Raw genomic sequence first — 12,630 nt, forward strand, 5'->3', positions numbered from 1 at the left:
CCACACTTCTCCACAGAAGTGCCTCCCACAGGGCCAATTGGGAGGACGGACTCCTGCACACTGAGGCCAGAGACCGCAAACCTGTGCCACTAGGAGAGTGGTAGTCCCTCAGCAGTACAGAGAGGTTTTACTCTCATTGGCCCATGACACCCCCTTAGCTGAGCATCTTGGCCAGAGCAAGACTTGGAGTAGGCTAGACAGCCACGTCTACTGGCCAAATATGTCCCACAAGATGAAGGGGTTTTGCAACTCCTGTTACCTGCCAAACCAGTGGCAAAGCAGGTAACCACCCAAAAGGCAACCCTAATTCCACTTCCTGTGATTGAGTGTCCCTTTGAAAGGTTAGGGGGTTGAGGTTGTTGGCTCCCTGGACCCTGGACCCTTCAAAAGCATCAGGAGACAGATTCATACTGGTGGTGGATCATGCCATGACTGTGCACTGTTATGAAAAATGTGGAATTACATTTCTTCACAATACTTTGTCCTGCAAAGTCATGCTATCTAACATACACAATACAGCATTCTATACACATCTTTCAAGGTATGACATATTAGTGTATTATCCTATATTTTCAGCACCACATATTCATGGTTGTAGGAAGCACTCTATAAAGTGCACCAAATCGAGGTACACTGTGCAGAGTCCAGGCAACCTATAGTGGTTTACACAAGCACAAGTAGCAAACCCAAATGCTCTCTTTTGTGATAGTGTCGGCGAGCAGTTTAAGCTTATCAGGGGGTAGGGCTAAGCATTTGTTGTACTCACGCAGGCAATAAATGAGACACGCACTCAAGAATAAAGCGGAGACCAATTTGTAAAAACAACACGTATTGTTATATACGGATTGTTATATAAATTTCAACACCAAGAACTTTGGGACCAAGTAAATCATTTTTGAGATATTGATTTTTGCAGGTAAGTAAAATGTTCACTTAAATGCTTTTCTATGGGGGGAAAAGTGTATTCAGCATGCAGTTACTTTCAATAGGTTTCCAGGGATCCCCTTCAGGACTTAAGGTGGTAGGAAGCCAAGGTCCAAAGAACCACCAGCAGTTAGTCTTTGCCTGCCTATGAGCGTCCAGGTGCAGATGTACTGGTCGGGTTGGTAGCTTTGCGCGCTACACTGAAGGAGGGGGGGGGGGGAAATCACCTAGAAACAGGCTGCAGAAATGGACTTTGGGACTCGTCTGGGAGCTCCCAATGAGGGGCTCGGTTCATGAGGGGCCTGGGAGCAGGGAAGCACTGTCCATTCTCGGAGAGTTGGACTGGGGCGCTCGGGTGCAGAGTGGTTCGGTCAGCTGGGCTTGTGGATCCTTGGTGCTCCTGGTTGTCGGTTTTGCCAGTTGAGGGAAGTAAAATCAGGACAGCTGGGCCACTCTTGAAGTATGTCTCTGTGATGCAGACATCCCTCAACAGCTGCTCTGTCTTCGAGCTGTTGGAGTCTGGATTGGAATTAGCACCTGGAAGCCCCCTCCGGGGGATCCCTGCACTTTAGAGATCTTTATAACATAGTATAACTCAAACAGGCTTTGGTTGCTGCAAAGGGCCCAGTACCCCGGGTATTGGTGCTGTGCAGCTCCGGTTTATCCTCACATTTTCGCACTTGATAGGGTGATGGATCTGACCTCCTGGAGCATGACTACCTCTTCCTGGGAGGCTGCTGGGTCGGTAGAACCGCGGGCGATAGAATGGTAGACTGGACTTTGCTGTTTGGTGCATGCAGGCTGTAGGGTAGCAGCTTCTCTACTTCAATGAAGACTGCTGGCAATTTGCAAAGTGCTGGCATTAGACCAGGGTTCTTGGTAAATGCACAGCAGCAGGGCGAGTTGGTTTGTCACAATCGTCGGAACTAATGCAGGCAGGGTTTGGCGCCAAAAAGTCTGCAACTGGTCATCAGGTCTCGCTTTGTTCACTCTTGTGTTTCCTCTTCTTCATGTGTCTATCGAATCTGAGTTCTTGGTGTCGGGGGTGCAACCTAAATACTCAATTTTGGGGTGTTAAGGGGAGTGAAGGTAGTAGCCAATGGGCTACTTACATTTGGGATGCCTACAGCCCCTATATGAGCAATTTCTGGGGGTGTGGGCTTAACCCTGACCCAGTGTATCTAATTTCACCCAAAACCAAGAAGGTGAAATTCTATTTTTCATGCTCACTTCAGGTAGCCCACCTTACGGGTGTAACTAGCCTGATAGTGAACACGCCTCCTAACTAGCTAATTTACCCACCTGTCCTAGTGCCATATGGGCCCTGGGCAGGTGGTAGCATTTCCCCTGTTTGGGGTAAGCTGGGGTTGCATTTCAAAGGTGGCAGAGGCCTTTGAAGCCTCCTGCTTTGATATGTTGATTACCAGCCATCCTACTTGGAGGAGGTGACAAAACCTCCGGCTGAAGCATGCATTGTTTCTGACCTCAGAGAGAGTGGGCTCTCACCTGCAGGGGGTCAGAAACCAGTCTGTGGTGGCAGGCAGGTCTACACTAGTCAGCCAGTACACTAGAGGTTGATAGGTTTTCAATGGGTACCTCTAAGGGGCCCTCTGGATGTTTAATAAATTCACTACTGGCATCAGTATTAAGACAAGGTGTTTGATACCAAACACTATAGGTTTCAGTGAAGCCATCATGTATCTGGGGAACTCGTAATGACCAGTGCCCAGTACATGTACTCAATATGGCTTCCCTGTTGACTTGTACTATCTAGCAATTGGACTAGACAGTACGGGGGCATATCTACTCATGCAAATATGTCCTAACATGTAATATAATGCACCCTGCCTTAGGGCTGTAGGCCTGCTATAGGGGTGAGTTACATATATTTGATGCAGCGTCTGGGGACATGGCACACAACGTGTGTGCCATTTTGTGTTTTCACTTTTGTCCGCACCATTTAATGCAGCCTGCAATGGCAGTCTGCATGATTTTGGTGGTTGGTCCATCAGGATGGCATAATACATGCTGAAGCCCTTATGGACCCTCTTTAGTGCCCAGGCTCTAGGTACCAGGGGTCCTATTTATTAGAGACTTACAAGGGTGCTAAAGGTCTTGCCAATTGTGGAACAATTGCACAGTTAGCTTGGTTTTGAAAAAGAACACTGGCACTGGGGACTATTTTTCATAATGTAAAACATTGACCATTCTAAAGTGATACAGAAAAAGCCTACCAAGAAAAGGAGGAATTTACCAGCAAGATCCAAAATATAAACATAATGTCAAGTATGCATTTCAAGAAGACCAGCAGAGATGACTTCCCTTGTGTGCTATAGGCTTCATAAAGGAGACAACGTTATTAAACTGTACAGAGTAAAGCAGCTCATATTTCTTCCATTGGTAGAACACTGTGAAGAGAAAAAGTGACAGCAGTGGCAAGGGGATGAAATTCTTTTTTTAAGTTTAAAAGCTTTATTTCAAATAAAGGTAGTACAGAGAACAAGAAACCATTGATACAAATATTTCACTATAAGAGAAAAAACATATCAAATGAGAGGTTTATGTACAGAAGAAAAGAAAGCGATTTTACATTTTTACGGTAATAAGGGAGAGGAAAGAAAGGGGGAAAAGAGGGACGGAAGGAAGGTAAACATTCTAAAACTAATAAATTAAGAAATTGCATCTTACATCGGAAAAAGAAAGATAAAACTAATCAAGGTAATATATATAGTAATAAAAAAAAACAGTAAAAGGTAAGGAATGAGGAAAATAAACGTTCAAAGAGGTTTGACATTTTCAGCATTTAAAAAAGCGTAATCAGTTAATACTAAATGATCTAAATAAGTGGTAAGGGGTAACCAAAAGAGATCTCTATTAAGCAAAGGCTTACAAGAGGAGGTAAAAGCAATATCAAGTCGATGCATAGGACAGAGGCTATTCCACCAGTGTTGAATGGAGAGTTTTGTTAGTGTTTTCCAATTTAGAGTGATGTGTTGGAAAGCCAAAGCTAGCATGAGGTAAAAAAGACACTTTTTATCAGGGAGAAGGTCTATGGAATCCGAGAGACTACCAGAGAAAAGTAGGGGGATAGAATAGGGAATAGAAATTTTAAATAGGCTAGCCACTTAGGACCAAACTTTCTCCCAAAAAGAGGAGACTGAAGGGCAGAGGAAAAGAAGGTGAAGAAGATCGGTATTAGGGGGGACCACAGGTCCAACAGTTTGTAGTAGTAGAGTGAGAGAATTTAGCAATAGAGGTGGGAGTGAGATAAAGCCTATGGTATAGAAAGAACATAGATTGAGTAAGAGAAGTAGAACAAGAGATTTTTAGAGCATGGGACCAAAGTTTGTCCCAAAAAGTAATAGACCATTCACATCCCAGGTCAGATTCCCATGCGAGTTCCAATTTGGTTTTCATGCACTCTGGATTAGGAGCTGAGAAATATTTATAAATAGAAGATGCTTTGGGAACTAAGAGAATAAGTTTAAGAAGAGAATGAGAGGCAGGGGGAAGAGATGAGGATGGAAGAGAATAGAAAATATCAAGAAAGACCATCATTAGAACAGTAAATTTCTGTAGGAAGGAGAGGGGACATTGAAAAGCGGTCTGAAACTGGGGAAATAAACACAGAGTTAGACCATCAAAAAGGTCTTTGACCCAGGATATACCTCTTGATCGCCAAGAGCTCCAAAAAATAGTTCTACCATTGATAGTAATGAGGGAGTTATGCCAAATAGGGGAATCTAAAAAGGATTCTTTAGAGATAGGATTGGGATGTAGCAAAGGTTTCAGTAGAGAACAAGTGTGTTTAAACAAAGGGAGAGAAGTAAGAGGCTTTTTGGCAGAAAAGGCCAGGACTTCCTTTAAAGAGAACGGTAATAAGGCTCGCTCAATGGAGAGCCACAAGGGAGTGAAAGGGGAGAAGTCAGAAAGGAGCCATTTGGAGGCTTGTCGAAGACAAAATGATTCATGATATAAGCAAAAATTAGGGAAATTGACACCACCATTAGATTTTGTCCTACGAAGAGAAGGAGAGATCCTTGATTTTTTATTTTGCCAAAGAATTTAGATAGACGAGAATCGATTTGTTTAAAATAGCAGGCAGGAATGTGAACAGGGAGCATGGAAAGAGTATAATTCAAAATAGGAGTAATCATCATCTTGATTGAATCCAACCTACCCCACCATGAAAGAAAGAGAGGATTCCAAGAGGAAAGTAATTTGTCAATCCGAGACAGGATCGCAGACATATTTAATTTAATAGAAGAGGCGATAGAATTGGAGAACCATATACCTAGATATTTGATTTTGGAACTATTCCATGCAATCACAGTGGAAGAAATGGAATGAGGAAGACAAAATTTAGTGAGGGAAAGAATTTCTGTTTTGTCAGAATTAATTCTATAACCAGAAACAAGGGAAAAAGAAGTAAATTCTTGTAATAAGGGAGGAATGGATTTGTCAGGATCGGAAATAAAGAGTAGGATGTTATCTGCGTAAGCAGAGAGTTTTAAATGTTGCTCACCGTACGAAAAACCAGAGATGGAAGCATTGTTGCGGATTGAGGAAAGGAAAGGTTCAAAAGCAAGAACAAAAAGAAGAGGGGATAGAGGACATCCCCGACGGACCCCACGTTGGAGGTGAAAATAAGACGAGATACGACCGTTAACTAATACTGAAGCTCTGGGGGCTGAGTATAACAAAGATATAAGAGAATTAAATTTGGGACCAAAGCCATGCCATTTCAAGGATGCAAATAAAAATGACCAATCTACTCTATCAAATGCTTTTTCAGCGTCAACAGATATGGCCACTGAAGATGTGGAGAAAGAGGGGACTTTGTTTAAAACATTAAGAAAAAGACAAGAATTATCAGAGGTCAACCTGCTTTTGACAAAACCACATTGCTCTTTACCAACTAAATGAAAGGGGATGAAATTCTAAGAAATTCATTCTCTGAACTTTGTAATGTTTCAGAAAAAATGGTTTTATATATGCGCAATGGAGGCAAAGCCATCTGAAATACTTTTCTGGGACAGTTCGAGGCACTGTTAGTTTTGGGGCCAATGGAACTCCATTCTGCCCCTATTTCTTGTTTTTTATGACACAAATGAAAATTCTGCAGCTGAAAACGTACATCAAATTCATGATTAATCAGCTAAAACCATGATTATTAATATTAAAAAAATACTACTCAACCTTAACTGCATGTCTGTCCCGTCTACATCCAATTGTTAAAAATAATTCAAAATGTAGGCGTAACTGCATTATATTTATTATATACAAGCGCACCTCATTCATGTAATTAACAAGTATATTGACCTTTGTCTAAAAGTGTAATGTTTTATACATAAACAATGACTTTTTATTTTGGAAGATGTGATTTTGAATCACATCTTTATTTTGAATGATATGAAAGATCAAGGAGGCAGAAATATAAATGATTACTTGTACTGACCTGCTGAGGAGTTATAAATTAGTGTCAATTAGTTAAGGTCTAGAGGTTTTATTCCATGGGAATATTTAATTTCCAATTCATTCTTCTACACACATTTATCTTCTTATTAATACTGTATCTAAAGAGCAATAATGCCTAGATTTGTTGCACCCACACTATAAATCATTTGTCTTTTGTTCACTGAATTTTGGGGGGTTAATGCAGATGAGACAATGATGGTTAAATCCCCTAATTTTAAGTTCTATTGATTTAGTAGGCCAAGTTTCAAACTTTGAGCATATTGCATTATTTGTCTGAGGGGTTGATAAGCAGTGAGAATAGGAGTGTTAATGATGACAAGGTTTGAATTGTTACAATTCTTTATGAATGAATGATTAGTCTTATTAAGTGCAATGATTGCCTGGAGGCGTCTTGGCGCTATGCGAGACATAAGGACGGTGGGACTCAATTATGATATTTCATAATTTAGCTGGATAAAAAGCCATGTTTTTAGAATTTCCTAAAACAGATAGTGATGGTTCTGCTTTTAGCTCATCAGGAAGATGATTCCAATGTAGGGTCATGGGCCTGAAAAAGCTTCTGCCAACCCAAGAGGAGCATTTGAAAGCTGACACCACTAAGTGCCTCGCAGTTTTGGAGCGCATGGTCCTACCCAGTGTGTACCATCTAAGGTTCTTCTTGAAGTGGGATGGGCCCTGTCTGTGAAGGGTCTTATAGGCCAGACACAAAACCTTGAAGATGGTGTGGTCCCTGACTGGGAGCCAGTGAAGTTGGCTAATGGCTATTTTTGCTGACTGGAATTTTGACATTTTCAAGAGGAACCGAGCTGCGGTGTTCTGAAGGTTGCAAATGTATTTAACGAACCCTTGGGCAAGTCTAGATTAGGCTATTACAGCAGTCAAGCCTTGCTAGTACAAGTACAATAACTACTGTTTGTAGGAGATTGAAGGATAGGAAGTTTTCGATCTTCTTAATCACTCTAAGAGCATGGAAAGAGGATGAGGTGACTTTATTTTACTTGATTTTTACATTTCAATTCCCAGTCCAGTAAAACCAAGAATTTTGACTTTTGAAGCAGGAGTAGGGAGTGATCCTAGTTAGGATGGCCACCAGGCTGGGGCCCAAAAAGAAGGGCTATTCTCTAAAATAATGACCTCTGTTTCAGTTGAATTTAACTTTAAGCAGTTACAGTCTATCCATTTACTTACCGCACTCATGCAGTTCCTGAATATGCACTGGAATGAACATAATTTTTGGCAAAGGAAAGTTTTATTTGGGTGTCATCAGCATATGATGCTAATGACAAGTCAAACGATTTTATGATCATAGCCAGAGGTGTTACGTATAGATTGAACATTGTGGGGCTCAGCGTTAAACCCTGAGGGACACAGCAAGACAGAGAATTAGGTTATGAGGTGAATTCCCCTTGGAACACGCTTGTCCCCGCCCAGAGAGGAAGATTGTAATAGGGCCATCGCCAAACCCTCTATCCAGAGTTCATGCACACGGTCAACCTGAAGCTCATGGTTGACCATATCGAAGGCCGCTGACAAATCCAGCAGGATGAAGGCTAAGCTTCTGCCTCCATTCAGGGTAGCTCTACTTTCCTCCGTGACCACTATAAGTGCTGATTCCACATTTTGCCCTTGTCTAAAGCCGTGCAGAGTATCATCAAGGAGATGATATGTATTTATGAAGGAGGCAAGTTGCTAATTTATTACATTCTCTACCAATTTGGTTGGATAGGGAAGCCATGATATGGAACGGTAATTATTTAAGTCCATGACATTAAGATTACTTTTTTTTTTAGTAATGGGAGAGCTGATACTAACTTCCAAGGGGTAGAAAAGTCTCTTGTCTCATAAATGGGGGTAAAAATGTTATTCAGATATAACGCTACTGCTCTAATTTTGGGGGACAGGGATGCTGAGTAGATCCAGATTTAATGCTGTGAATGATCTTTACAAGTTGCTCTACTGAAGGGGCCTCTAATTGCCTGAAGCCAGCAATTTTGGCACCCACCTCTGAGGGTTGGTTATTATCATGTATGCTAGCGGTGAATTTGTTAAAGATGTGCCTAACTTTCTCCCGAAAGAAACTAGCTAAACATTCACAATTGTCTTGGTTATTTACTGATGTCCTGGTTATTCACTGCTGCATTGCATGCTTTGGGGATGTACAGCTTTTTTTTGTTTGAAAGAGAGTTTGGTTAGAATCACTTGCTAGTTTTAGTTTCTCTGTGTAATATCGTGATTTAGCTGTAAACAAAAGTTTTTTGTATTCTGCTAGGCAGAGTTTATATTATTCTCTCTTCCTCTTTATATCATGTTTGCCATTTGTTCTCTTGTCTCCTACAACCCTGTTTGGCAGCCCCAAGTGTTTCATCAAACAATGGTTGAGATATCTTTTCTGTATTATTAGCTCTTAGTTTGACGGCAATGTCAGTGAGGGCGGAGCTAATTCATTCGGAGTAGTGTTTTGCCACCTGATCTAGATTAATCCCTATTTCGGGCAGTGACTTTATAAGTAGGTGATTTAATTCAGTACCTTGTATTTTGTGCCAGGCATGTCCAGCAGATGTCTCCTTACACAATACTGGGGCTAGCATTTCTTGTAGTTTACCACATGGTGATCCAGTGGGAGGGAGTGGGAATATTCGATGTTGGGATTATTAGTAAATATGCCGTCCAACAGGTTTCCTGCCCGATGCATAGGTCCATTCACTATTTCGGAGAGACTGAAGCATGAGAAGGTGTCTAACAGTCGTTCTGTATCAGGATCCAAGTTATTTTCTAGCTGGAAGTTAAATTCACCATTAACTGAAGTCAGACTTCAGCATGGGGTATTCTAAGAGCAGGCTGCTCTTATCAGCAAAGACTGCTCTTAGCCCTGGGGGACGATAGATGACCATTCTATTAAATGATTGAGCTTTAGTTAATTCAGTTTTAAACAACAGTGCTTCAAGCCCCTCTACCAAGACAGAATTAAAAGCAGCTGGGGTGTGATCGTGATAGATTACTGCCAGCCCTCCACCCATTTTATTAGGTTTATCTAAGTGAAAGATGGTGTCTCCACCAGGAACCGCTGCGATAAGTTAAGGGCCCAAGTTATCGTCAGCCCAGGATTCCGTGACGAACACCAACTCAGTTTGCTTTCCTGTCAGAAACTCTGCAAATTCAAAATGGTGCTTAACGTGGGATCTGGCATTCATAAGCACACATTTAATACCTACTTTGTCAGCTGCTAGTTCGCTACTCTTCTTACCCAGTGAGTTCTCCTGAATTTTTTCCTTAGTTAAAGGGCTAAGATTAATTATCGTGCTATAAGAAGGCAGACAAGAGGGAAAAGATGGTTCTATGAGAGATGAGGGACTCCGTAGAGAGCAATCGTCAGACTTACCGATAGGCCTCTCTTGAATAGTTGTGAGACAGGCGCTGTTCTGAGTTAAAACGGCCAAGGAGGCGGGTGCTAGGCAAGGTGTGGGCACGGACAGGCGTGGATGCGCTTGCCTTCGGCGCACCCACTGCGAACGTCTGCTGCGTGGACACGCTGTAAGCTGCCTTAAGAAACCCTTCATGAGAGGGGCGGGCAAGAACTGCACTGGTAGTATGAGCAATCGAGAAGAAAAATACGTGAGGGGAAAGTAAAATTTTAACTGAGGTCCAGCAATCTCATCGGCAAACACAGGCTCCCCGCGCTAGCAGACTACTGGCAAAATTAAAGATAAGGCAACAAATAAGGGGAGAAACAACTCAAACTATTTAAAACTGAACAAGCCTTTTCGAAGATGGCGTCAGAAGTAGTGGAACCAGGCAACTCTGAAAAAATGGGCACCTAAGTGCCTACAAGGAAAGAAAAGGTATCAACAAGGTAGATGGTCTTATCTATATTATGGCTTGGCTAGATTTAGATCTTTCTAAAATGAACTATTTCCTAGTTACTCTTGGATTGCCTACAGTAGTCATAAAAAGAAAGGGACAAAAACAAGCCCTATCAGCCTTTAATCTTCCAGCACCCCACATATAAATAGGGCATTTTGCATTTCAAAATACACATCAAAACACTATGTACAATATTACCGCCTCTATTTATAGTGAACAAAGTTGAAATCTGCACCAAATGTAAGCATTCCAATACGATTCGATCTTTTTAGAACATTTTTGTAAAAAGGGAGACAAATTAATATTTTACAATGTTAAGGGAAAATGTTACCTTTAGGGTACAGAAGCCATCAGATTGAGGGTCACATGTTTGGCACGCACCATCATACAGAGACATGGTTTTAGGGTTACTGTAGACATAGCCATCATTAGAAACCTGTAAAATGTAATCATGCAAGAATCACAACTTCTTAAGTGATAACATTTCACAAGTGTATAAATGGACATAATTTTTGGTGGCATTAAATTAGGTGTGCTTCCATTACCTTTATTTGCCACATTACTATTGGTCTATTATCCATCAAATCCATGCCGTCAGAGTGATATCCATCAGTTGGCAGCTGACAATCCACCGCCTTGCTGTTTCGGAAAGCAGCATGGGTAAACTGAGGTTCTGCAAGAAACCATTTTCCATCTGTGTACTACAACCAAAGACAGAACATAAACATGAGCAGTGATGACTTATACCCAACCACCAAAATGCTTTTTGCAACCTTTCAAATGATTTGATTATTGATATTATATACCAGTCTTTTTATTAATGTAATATGTGATAAAAGTGTGTTAAACACAGTTTAGTTTCTTCCATCAGACACCCTTGCATTCTAAGGAAAATGCCTGGCCATGACTTGATCAGCTCTTGGCATATGGTCTCACTTACACATTATAAGTATTTTTCCCTATGAATGAAATAAATCAGCTGAGAAAGAACTCAAAGTCATTGAGGATTGGATGGTCAATCATTTTTTGCAATTAAATCCAATCATAATCAGATTTCTTAAACTCTAAATATTACATCTCCATTCCAGCAATAGTTATCATCAATGTCTTCACCATGGTCCTTTTCCCAATGAAAGTCCTGTTAAAGTTCGGCCTTTTTGATCAGAAGGAAAGATGGCGTCAGTGTGAGCAGTCGCAGCGGCGGTGCTCTGGGACACTGGGCTGGGCTGTTCTACTCAGGAAATGCTTCCTACAACCTAACCGAGTGATCAAGACCCCCCGCATCCTGCATTCTACATTCCACATCCAGCATCTTTTGGAACTACCTATGTATTGATTTCATCGGCTGGGCTGGGTCTGGATTATATTAGCCTGGATTATATCAGCTTTGCTTTGAGACACTGTGATTCGCTATTATATATCGCAGCATCGAGAGCTGCGGGGGTAGAAAGAAAACCGGAGGCGCTGATCTGTGCTGAACTATGCGGCGCCCCACATGATATCACCACGAATATCGTATACTGGACAATAAATTAATACGAAAGTCCCGGCTTGACCTCGACCTAGACCTCAGCTCGACCTCAGCTGCAAGTTGCAAGTAGCTTTACATTTGATATTTGGCATTCAGATGGCACTGCTTTCGTAACGAATTGCGTAGCAGAAGGGTATATTTGTTTGTATTACCTGTGTTACCTGCTATTGACTATTGACTATTTCGCGGATTGCTATAGTGCTTGCCTATCCTCTATTGTTCGGAGCAATCCTCCTCAAATCCTTCCCCTACGGCTTTTGGGCAGAGCCCCCGTGGTTATGTAAAAGTGTTGATTGTCTATCTGTGATCGACTGTTAAAGACCTCTTGTGCCTAATTTCCTGGCCGGTGCTCCTTTGTTAAAAACCTTGTGCTTCCATACCTTCAAAATGTAACCATCAAACTTAAAACCCACTGGCTGCAGCAACGTGCCCGTATCACTTTTACCGTATTTCTCTACCCCCGTGACGCCGGAGCTTCTCCCCCGTCCGCTTCCTTTGGCTCCCAGACGTTATCTGCAGACGGGAGAATACAGGCCTCTTAACCTCATGCGCGCTGCGTGCTTCAGCGCGTCCCACGTGTCCCGTTGCCAGGGAGACGCTCTGCGCTGAAAAAAAAAAAGGGCTGGGAAAAGCAAATGGTGCTAGGAGTGGAAGCAGCACTAGAAACAGATTAAAAACGAAGGAGAGGCGGTGTATTTCTCAATCGCTCCCTGCAATTGAAACTGGAGCTGGAGCTGGTACCCGGGCTTCTCCATCGGTCTCATCTGTCTCATCTGCCTCATTGTTTTTATCTGGGACTGGGACAGTGATTAATACTGTTTCTGTATTTGTATGTG

General features: G+C 42.0%; 1 protein-coding gene across 4 annotated transcripts in view; it reads right to left on the bottom strand.

Annotated features, from left to right (window-relative positions):
- VWDE (von Willebrand factor D and EGF domains) overlaps nucleotides 1-12,630 on the bottom strand; it is a 384,361-nt gene that overhangs the window by 118,069 nt on the left and 253,662 nt on the right. For all 4 annotated transcript variants that reach the window (XM_085630788.1, XM_085630785.1, XM_085630787.1 and 1 more), the window contains exons 14-15: nucleotides 10,809-10,964; nucleotides 10,595-10,699 (exon numbers count right to left, since the gene is read on the bottom strand). In XM_085630788.1, coding sequence (XP_085486914.1) covers nucleotides 10,595-10,699; nucleotides 10,809-10,964 — 261 coding nt within the window. The remainder of the gene's footprint in view (nucleotides 1-10,594; nucleotides 10,700-10,808; nucleotides 10,965-12,630) is intronic.

This window comes from Triturus cristatus, chromosome 10 (assembly GCF_964204655.1).
Source record: "Triturus cristatus chromosome 10, aTriCri1.1, whole genome shotgun sequence".
NCBI classification, from domain to species: Eukaryota; Metazoa; Chordata; class Amphibia; order Caudata; family Salamandridae; genus Triturus; species Triturus cristatus.